Source organism: Nannospalax galili, unplaced genomic scaffold, assembly GCF_000622305.1.
Source record: "Nannospalax galili isolate Female #2095 unplaced genomic scaffold, S.galili_v1.0 scaffold1659, whole genome shotgun sequence".
NCBI lineage: Eukaryota > Metazoa > Chordata > Mammalia > Rodentia > Spalacidae > Nannospalax > Nannospalax galili.
Window position 1 is genome coordinate 294,969 of NW_008342925.1, and position 10,548 is coordinate 305,516.

The following is a 10,548-nucleotide window of genomic DNA, read 5'->3' on the forward strand; positions in this document are numbered from 1 at the left end:
GGGCTGGAGAGATGGTTCAGTGGTTAAGAGCACTGGTTGTTCTTGCAGAAGACCTGAGTTCAAATTCCAGCGCCCACATGGCAGCTAACAACTGTCCGTAACTCCAGTCCCAGGGGATCTGACAGCCTCTTCTGTCCTCCGAGGGCATTGCACAACATAGGTGCACTTACCTACTTGCAGGGAATACACTCATACACATAAAAATAATATTTTTTAAAAAACCAAAATAAAAAAAACTTTAGTGTCCCTGTTTTTGTAAAATCTCAGTTTGGAGTGCTGGCCAGGAACTGAGCTTGTGGATGGGAAGGGGGCAGAGGACTTCCTGCCCCCTCCCATCTCTCCTGTACCCCCTTTTCCCCCTACCAGAGTGAGAGGGAATGAGGCCATCCATACTGGGTGGGGCTTGGTAGGGTGATCTCAGCTTGTAGTCCTGGCTGCCTGGCCAAAGACAACAGGGCCAACAGTGCTCAACTCAGGGCGCCCCTGTTCCCAGGAACTGGGTTTTGGCCTGGCCGCTGCCCCAGCTGTGTGAATTAGGTTTAACTTACGGTCCCAGGCCAAATAGTTTGACAGGGGAGGAGCAAGGCCTTACTTTGCTGAGCTGGAGTCTCGTAGTTCCTGAGTCAGCGCTTTTCCAGCACTGTGCTGTGTTCCTAGACCTGCATAGAAAGCTTTGGGGCCTCAGGCAGGCCCGGGGGGTCAGCTGGGGTACAGCCCAGGGCCCCGAGCAACAGTCACCTCTCCCAGTCTCTGTTTCCCTCACTGTGCTGCTCTGGGCCTTCCCATTTTCTGCTGAGATCACTCCTGGGGTGATCCCCTCCCTGCTCTCAGCCAGCTGTAGGGAGCCAGGACACCCAGGGGCCTTGTACTTTGGAACTGGCGATCTGTGGTGGTAGCTGGCTACTGGCACGCAGTGGTCTGGCACATGTGGGGCACTGCGACACCTCATTAACCAGCAGGAGACCCTTCCCTGCCCACTGTAGCCCAGTGTGCCTCCACCCGTGAGGAGGCCCAGGCCAGTAAATCACTGAACCCCAAATCCCTGCATGCCATATAAGAGAAGGCTGCAGAATCCCGCTTCAGGAGGCCCACCAACTCCCTGGAGCAGTGGATATGGTGTTCCCCTTTGTTTCAGTGACTTGTGTCTGAGGCAGGCTAACAACATGTATTGTTATTCTTCACTGGAGACCCAGGCCACCCAGGCTCTGGTTCTCATGGAACCCTAGCATCCTCTTCAGCTGGCTCATTCCTGAGCTGGGCCCCATGCTGTGAACCCAGCTCTTCATCTCATTTAGTCCTTTCTCTGATGCCACAAGGTAGAGTCATTATTTGAATTTTAAAGATGGAGACAGTGTACCTTAGATGCTAAGAAGTACAAATATTTATGTATTGTTTTAGGTTTTGAGGTAGCATCTTCTGTAGCCCAGGGTGGCCTCAGTATTAGCTGAGGATGACCTTGAGCTCCTGTGTCCACCTCCCTAGTGCTGGGATTCTAGGCTTGTAACACCACACCCAGCTGCTTGGTGGGGCAGGGAACACAAGTATAGAGTGTATGTGGAGGTCAGAGACAACTTTGAAGTTGATTATGTCCTTCTACCTTTATGTGGGTTCCAGGGATCAAACTTAGGTCTCTAGGCTTGTGCAGCAAGTGTCTCTATCCCCTGAGCCATCTCACTGGACCCTGGCCTAGTTTTTGTTCCTTGCTTTTTTGCAGTGCTGAGGATGGAACCAGAACCTTCCTCATGCTAGGCAGACATGCTACCCCTGAACTACATCCCTTGGGGTCTCGAATTCCAAAACGTGTGTTCTTTCTGGATGTCCTGGTCTAGGGAGAGGCTCCTTACTCTGTGATTTGGGCTCCTGCCCACCCTGAAGCCACTTGGCCCAAAAGGACCTGGTGGCAAGAACGTTGTTGATTAGCAGCTTCCTTCTGCCCGGCCTGTCTAGCCTGGTACCTAGAGTGCCAACTCCCCAGAGCATGGGGACTTTACATACAGGCTGGCTAGGGAGCAGTGACCACCGCCAGGACAGAGCCCCATGCCACCTCCCCAGCTGTGTGATGTGGTACAAGCAGGCCTTCATGAGTAGATGGTAAGGGCCACGTCACCGAGGGGTGTTGTGTACCCAGTATCTGCGCTTGCTGTCCTTCCCTTGGAGCTCCCCTCCCCACTCCTGTCTGTCAGTCCTCTACATCTGGCGATTGCATGTCAGCCCTCATGTGGTCAGGGCAGCTGGTGGAGTGTCTTTCCCAGGGGGTGCTGGAGCAGGCTGTGGGGGTTAGGACAGCTGGACAGTATTCCAAACAGGCCTCTGTCCATGTGGCTTCTCTGGCTTGTCCTTAGGAGCTTGGCAACTCTCTAGAAAATACTTAGTGGTCCTTAGAGGGCAAACCCACATGTGCATATTAGGTGAGGGACAAGGAGAGTGTCCAGATCCACCCGGAGAGGTAGCAGTGGAGCCACAGCTTCCCAAAGGCCCCCCCCGCCCCCGCTAGTATTCCTCAAAGGTGAGAAATTTTCTACTTCTGGCCACAGCGGAAGCAGCTTCTGAAGAGGCGTAGTTGTCAAGCAGGGTACAAATTAAAATGCTGTTACAGTCTCCAAAATCACAGGCCTTGAGTCAGGTATCTGGTCATTTATGTGGAAAACGACAGGCTAGGCCATGTCAGACATGCAGCTTCTTTGAATCCCAGGTTATGACTCTAGCTCCGACCATTGCACCTGCATCCCCGTCCCCAGGAAGAGAGCCACAAATATAGCTAAAACTAAATAGCACCTTTTAAAAATGTGTTTGAGTGTTTGCTTGTGTATTTGTAAGTGTACCTGTTTGTGCAATGCCTGTGGAGGCCAGAAGGTGTTGAACTGGAGTTACGGCCTGTTGTTAGCTATGGGTGCTGGGAATTGAACCTGGGGGTTGTTTCTAAGAGCAGCCAGTGCTGTTAACCTCTGAGCCATCTTTCTTGTCCCTACTGGTTTTTTGAGACAGGGTTTCCCTATAGCCCTACCTAGCATAGAGCTCCGCATATTGACCAGGCTGGCCTCAATCTCACAGAGATCCACTTGCCTTTGCCTCCTAAGTGCTGGGATTAAAGGTGTGTGACACCATGTATGGCCCCTTTTTTTTTTTTTTTTTTCCAAGTTTTGTGTGTCTTTGTGTATGCACATCCACAGTATACATGGAGAGGTCAGAGGATAAATTTCTGGAGTTGCTTTTCTCCTTCCACTATGGGTTTTGGGGATCAAACTGAGGTGGTCAGGCTTGCATAGCAAGTGCTTTTACCCAGTGAGCCATCTCATCTTACTGGCCCTAAATAGCATTTTTCTTCTTGCGTTTGAGACAGAGTTGAATGTAGCCCAGACTGGCTTCAAATTTGCTCTGTAACCAAGGCTAACATTGAACTCCTGTCTTTCTGTCTTAGCCTTCCAAGTGCTAGAATTGCTAACGGGCACCACCACCACATCCAGCTAATAGACTGTTACTACTGGGGAAATTCCAGGTAGTCTCTGTCACAGATGGCACAAGTCACTTTAATTGGGGTGGACAACAGCATACCACAGGGTTTGGGGCTAGAGCCTACCCAAGTCAGTGACTTGTTTAGAGAAGCGCTTAAGACCTACAAAAAGGGGAAGTGGTTTGTGGCACTTTTGCGGGCTTGTAGAACAAGAGATCAGCAGCCCTTTTCTGTAAGGGTTGGGAGTTGGTATTGTCAGCTCTGCGGACTTGATGGTTTCTGTTGCAACTGTTACAGAAAAGTGGCACATATGTGTAAATGAGTGGACTTGTTTCAATAAAACTTAGTTCATACAGGGAGGTGATGGGCCAGCTTTGGCTCCTGAGCTTGAGTTTGCCAACCCCCATTGTAGAAAATGAGTGAGAGCTAGGCAAGTTGGCACACGCCTTTAATCCAGTACTCAAGAGGCAGAGGCAGGCAGATCTCTGAGTTCGAGGCCTGTCTGGTCAGCTGGGGTTACAGGGAGACCCTGTCTCAAAAAAAAAAACAACAACCCAAAGCAGAAAATGAGTGAGACTTGCACATGGACCTGCCCCACAGATGCTGGGCAGATGGCAGCTGCTAGCAGTGCTACAGCTCACTGTGACCACTGTCTAAGGCACACAGTAGGTAGGTCATCAATGCTGAGCTGTGTCATGTGGGCTTGGTGGCTTGCATTGTGTAAACACCTGTGCAGGTCATGTGGGTGTAAGAGTCCACTCTCAGGCAGGGCTGCTGAACTGTCCAGATCAGAGGATTTTAGGAATTACAAACAACCTCAGGCCTAGAAATTCCAGACTGGTTAGAGCTCTACCCTCTCCTCCCTCAGGTTATGACTTTGCTGCTGTCCTTGAGTGGTTTGCTGAGCGAGTGGACCGCATCATCCTACTCTTCGACGCCCACAAGCTGGACATCTCTGATGAGTTCTCGGAAGTCATCAAGGCCCTCAAAAACCACGAGGACAAGATCCGTGTGGTGCTGAACAAAGCTGACCAGATTGAGACGCAGCAGCTGATGCGTGTGTATGGGGCCCTCATGTGGTCTCTGGGGAAGATCATCAACACCCCTGAGGTTGTCCGGGTCTACATTGGCTCCTTCTGGTCACACCCACTGCTCATCCCTGACAACCGGAAGCTCTTTGAGGCAGAAGAGCAGGACCTCTTCAAGGACATCCAGTCTCTGCCCCGAAACGCTGCCCTCAGGAAGCTCAACGACCTGATCAAGCGAGCCAGGCTGGCCAAGGTAGACCCTGAGGCTGCATGTAGGGACTGGATGCTGCGGGTAGACCCAGGGCTCTGGGACTGGCACTTGGGGCCTCGCTTGCCAAGCCCACATCCTTTTGCCTGTGTGTGGAAACCACTGCTCCCTGTGCCCTACTCTATAGCCTGCTCTTGACTATGGTTCTTGACGTGGGCTCCTCAGCCTGTTCTCTCTGGGGTTTATGCCCCACCTAAGTCAAAGACAACTCAGAACATGCATATAGCTTAGAAATATCAAACAGGAAGTCACCCCAAGAGAAAGGAGGCCATTCCGGAAGTGGAATGTGCTAGGCTGCTTCCCCTCTGGCATTTTTTTGTGCACTGAGTATGCTCAGCTTAACTGTGAGGACTCATGGGGGTCAAGAGTGACACACACACACACACATACCCCTCCACAATGCACAGAGGAAATGCAAATGTTTATTTGGTGTGGCAGGGTTGGCACATGTAAGCTGGGAAGTGGCTGGTAAAGAGATGGGTGGCAGCTTGTGACCCAGAGAGAGGTGGGTGCTGAAGTCCTGACCTTGAGCGGCAGCAGCCATCCGTACAGACCGTGACACATCCCCAACCCCCTGTGGGAGCACGGGCCCCCCTGGTGCCTAGCAGCAGCTTCTGAGGTGCTGAAGCCCTTGGAACCTTATTGGTGGCTAAGATGTGAGAGCCTGGGCTGACCAGACTAGGAAAGGAAGGTCAGTGCCACCAGTAGGTCCTGCACACACACCAGCAGAGTGTCCCTCAGGGCATCGGAGTGGCTGCATCATGGGTTTCCTAGATAAGTTATTGGAGGGACTGTCCCAGTACTGACTAGGGTTGACCCTTTGAACATGAAGGCTTGACATGGAGTTGGTAGCGGGCAGTGACCCAGTGCAGATACTGTTGGCAGGCCTTTGACCCTTCAGACACTCAGCACAGGGATCACTTGTTTCAAAAATGGACTCTTAAGCAAGTGCAGTGACAGGACAGGCCTCTGGTAGTTCCTCTGGTAGCTGAGGCAGGAGGATCCCTTGAACACATGCTTTGAGACTAGCCTGGACAACATAGCAAGACCTTGTCTCAAAACACAACACAGGGCTAGAGAAATGACTCGGAGGTTAAGAGTTCTGGCTGCTTTTGCAGAGGACCCAGATTTGGTTCCCAGTATCCACATGGGGGCCCACAACCACCTGGCAGTCCAGTTCCAAGGGATCTAATGCCTTCTGTCTTCCTCAGGTACCAGGCACACACATGGCACACATACATACTTGCAAACACAGATACACATAGAATAAAAGCAGAGCCAGGCCACACCTTTAATCCTAGCACTAGGGAGGCAGAGGCAGACAGATCTCTTTGGGATGGAGGCCAGCCTGGTCTACATACCAAGTTCCAGGCCAGCTGGGGCTACAGGGAAATATCACACACATTCTAGTTTTATTCAGTCAGAAGAATGAAACTATGTTGTGTGCAGAAAAATGGATAAAACTAGAGATCATGTACTAAATAAGATAAACCACACCCTTAAAAACAAAACAGCTGGGCGTGGTGGTGCCGCCTTTAATCCCAGCACTTGGGAGGCAGAGGCAGGCAGATCTCTGTGAGTTCAAGGACAGCTGGGGCTACAGGGAGACCCTGTCTCAAAAAGACTGAAAAAAAAAAAAAGATTGTGGTCCTCCCTCAAGAGGCGTCACAGCTTAGCTCAAGTGAACCATCCTGTAAGCCAGTCCATCCGGTTTTGATGTGTCACCCATTTTCTAGGGAGGTGGCTCAAAGGGCAGGGTGTTTGCAGCTGACTAGGGCACGTGGAAGAGGAGCAGGCACTGAGTGGTGTCATTTCTTCAGCAATGCTGTGCCTGTAGCTAGTGACAGTTGCCTGAAGGCCATGAAGGCACCTTCTAGGAGCCCTATCCTAATGCCTCAGGGCCAGTCCTGGACATTTAGGGGTTCCCTGGCCCGAGCAACCAGGGCTGACCTTCATCATTTGCTACTCAAGTGTCCACCTTGCCGCTCAAGTGCCCTGGCTGGCAAGGTGGCAGCTTATTAGTGTGTAGACTGTCAGTAGCTCCCATCAAGCTGTGTGACAGTGGGTCAGGCACCTGCTCTGCGGGGTGCAGGGCTGTTTTACATTATCCCCAACTTTATTTTATTTTTCTGGTGCTTTTGAGACAGGGTCTCCCTGTAGCCCCAGCTGGCCTGGAACTCACTCCGTAGACCAGGCTGGCCTCCAACTCACAGAAACCTGCCTGCCTCTGCTGGGATCTAAGGCATGAGCCACCACACCCAGCATTATCATCAACTTTCTAGCTGTCTAGTGCCTCCCTGTGTAGTGAGCAGTTCTGACCTGAGAAAGGAACTCATGAGAATGCCTGTGTGTCTGAAAGGACCCAAGGCAGCCTGAGCTAAAGCCCCTGTCGGAGGTGGAGAACTCCCTGGCCACAGGCCCTGAGTCACCACACCTGGAAAACCCCAAGTTCTCCAGTGCAGTCCATACTGTTCCTCTGCTGCCACTTCCTTTTCCTGGAGTGAATGACTCTCTGGCTTGTGTGGGCAGAGCTTTGACTGACTTTCTGTGACCCACTGACTACCTAGATGCCTACCCTTGTGAGGTTCTGGGCCTGACTGATGTAGGCTGAGTAGGGAGCAGTCCATTCTGTGGAGGAAGTTGGGAAAAGCTTTCATGGAACTTTGTAGTCCTTAGTCACCCAGGCCTATTCTGATGACATGTAGCACATTGATCAGACCAGATTCAGCTTGGGATTCACCCTGAGCACTGTACACAGGTCTGAGCTTCAGGTAGAAGGTCCTGCCTGGTTCTCTGTGCCCCTGCAGAGTGTCACCCCTGCTGTGGGAGGGCAGCTTGGGAGAGCATTGTCGAAAGGGGCAGGACAGCGTCATGGGCCACTTTCTGTGGCCCCAGTGCTAAGCTCTTGGGCAAGCTCTTGCCCTCAGAGGCTTACTCTGTGTGGGAGAAATGTGTAATGCCTGGTGTGCTCCTAAGTGACTTTCTCATGTTGACAGGCTAGAATGTCACCCTAACTTGTGACTTGTGTAAGGATGTCATCTGTCTTTTGTTCCCAGTACCCGTTCCTTTCCTTTGGCCCCATGGCAGTGAGCTGTCAGAATTATGTGTTACTATTAGGCTATTGGATTCCTGTGGCGGCAGTTTCAGGTACCTGGTAGTGGCTGCAAACGCCGAGGGCAGTGTGCCGAAGCAAGTCTCTGATGCCCCGCCCTCGTCCTTTCAGGTCCATGCCTACATCATCAGCTCCCTCAAGAAGGAGATGCCCAATGTCTTTGGGAAGGAGAGCAAAAAAAAAGAGCTGGTGAACAACCTGGGTGAGATCTACCAGAAGATTGAACGGGAGCATCAGATCTCCCCCGGCGACTTCCCAAGCCTGCGCAAGATGCAGGTACAACCATTAGGCCAACCTAGGCCACCAGGAGTGCCAATGTGGGCCTGAGGCAGACTCAGGGCACCAGGGCAGGGATTTTGGAGGGAATCCCAGATCCATAGGGCAGGGCCTCCCCAAACGGAAGCAGTTGGGTTAGTCACCGGCTCCCCACCCGATTCTGAGTTGACCCAGGTCGAGACAGTGACTCAGCTGGGGGTTGGGGGAAGGGCTGCTGATGACTCTTCACAGCATCCCTGCAGGAATGGTGCCCCCACGACCTCTTGTGCACAGGGCGTGTGGCCCAGGCTGGCAACTGAGAGCTGGTAATGGGAGCCCAGCTGTCCTTGCTTGGGCAGCCTAGCTCAGCCCACTATGCCCAGTCTGAGAGGCTGCCCCACCCAGGCCTCCCTCCTCTTCCATCCACAGGAACTCCTGCAGACCCAGGATTTCAGCAAGTTCCAGGCCTTGAAACCCAAGTTGTTGGATACGGTAGATGACATGCTGGCTAACGACATAGCCCGGCTGATGGTGATGGTTCGCCAGGAAGAGTCCCTGATGCCCTCGCAGGCTGTGAAGGGTGGCGCTTTTGATGGCACCATGAATGGGCCCTTTGGGCATGGCTACGGTGAGGGGGCTGGCGAGGGCATCGATGATGTTGAGTGGGTGGTTGGCAAGGACAAGCCTACCTATGACGAGATCTTCTACACACTGTCTCCGGTCAATGGCAAGATCACGGGCGCCAATGCCAAGAAGGAAATGGTAAAGTCCAAGCTGCCCAACACAGTGCTGGGCAAGATCTGGAAGCTGGCCGATGTAGACAAGGATGGCCTGCTGGATGATGAGGAGTTCGCCCTGGCTAACCATCTCATCAAGGTGAAGCTGGAGGGCCATGAGCTGCCCGCTGACCTGCCCCCACACCTCATCCCACCCTCCAAGCGGAGGCATGAGTGATGCCTCGCCTGACCCCCAGGGCTGCTGGCACTTGCTGCCCACCAGCTTCATGTCTGCCTGGTAGGCCAGGGCCTGGGAGGCAGAGATTGAGGGAAGGGAAAGGGTCATCATTTTTCAAGGTCCATAAAGACTGAACGGTGTTTCCTCAGCTCTCGAAAAGGAAAACCACCATCTTTTAAGGCTGTTCTGGGGTTCATCGGGAGGCAAGGGTGATGCTTGGATGTGAACAGTGGAATTTTGTGCACAAGAACCATGGATATTTTTAATACATAACATTAGAGGCAGCCTTCTTTCTTACCTCCTCCTCTGTCTGACTGCCCCACACTCACACAGCCTCCCTTCCCCATTTTAGCCTTGCCTCCTGTCCTGCCCTGGCTGGGCATGGGGTGATCCCAGGGAGCCAGGTTTCCCAGCCCCCACTGGCTCCCCCATTTGTCTCCAGGCTCACGCTTGCCCCAAGGGGCAGTTGAGCTCCTGTGCCCAGCTGAGCTGGTCCGTGCCTCTGCTGAGCTGGTCTGGGGTCCCAGTGTACACCCTCCTTTTGTTCCCACACCCCTCCTGTGACACCCGACCCAGCACAGCAATCACAGGTAGAAGTCGGTCACTGTTAACCTCCCTGAGGGTGGGAGGGATGAGGGGGTCTTCCAGAAAAATACATAAGCTAGGTCTTGTCCTGTAAAGCGACACTTCATACTTGACCGAAATTTCTGGTAACTTCTACAACACTTGTTCAAAAGCTGTGATTTTTGTCTCCCCTTCCCCATATTCTAGCCCCAGGGCAGCTCCACCCTAGAACCAGCATGGAGCACCCTGCTTTCTGGCTGAGGGATGGGTCATCTCAGCTCCTGCCCCAAAGGGTCTGAATGGACCCCCTTCAACCGCCATGGCAGCTTCCTGGAACGCCCCCGCCCTTGGGGCAGGCGGTGGGCCCAATGACCTGGGGTGGCTCTGGCTTGGGTGTAGTGTCGATGCAGCAGGGACAAGGGACAACCCAGCCCCTTCCCTCCTCATCCCCCATTTCCTTCCTTCCCTTCTCCCCTGCTGAGCCAAGGAAACCTGGGTGTCCTGAGATCCACCCTGCAGCCCCCAGACTGAGCATTAAGAAGCCAGAGCCAGCGAGTAGCTGTTTTAGCCTCACTGCAGCTTTGGGGACCTGGGGGCCTAGACACTCTGTGGCCAGTGGTTGGTGTCGGGTAGGTTTCCTAAGAGGCAGGTGGAGCGGCCGCATCATCAGGCTCTTCTGGTGGGCTTCAGGGAGCTACCTGCCTCCCCCAGTGCTGGTCTGGGCCTTGCTGGGGTTGAGTCCGGCCTGGTCTGCTACCTCCCTGCCTCAGCCCTCTACCACTGTGGTCAGCTGTGGGTGGGCGAGACACGTCCTCACAGGTTCACTGTTTAAAGGTCAGCTCCCTTGTTCACTCACCTTTGAGGGGAAGTGACAGAGTGAAGACTGTTCGTCTCATTAAAGAAAGTTTTAATTGTG

The 10,548-nt window shown here is 53.0% G+C and overlaps 1 protein-coding gene across 1 annotated transcript in view; it reads left to right on the top strand.

Moving 5' to 3' along the window:
* Positions 1-10,548, top strand: part of Ehd1 (EH domain containing 1) — a 25,679-nt gene extending 15,131 nt beyond the window's left edge. Inside the window, exons 3-5 of the mRNA XM_008838898.2 lie at positions 4,320-4,732; positions 7,971-8,135; positions 8,544-10,548. Coding sequence (XP_008837120.1) covers positions 4,320-4,732; positions 7,971-8,135; positions 8,544-9,068 — 1,103 coding nt within the window. The 3' untranslated portion in view covers positions 9,069-10,548. The remainder of the gene's footprint in view (positions 1-4,319; positions 4,733-7,970; positions 8,136-8,543) is intronic.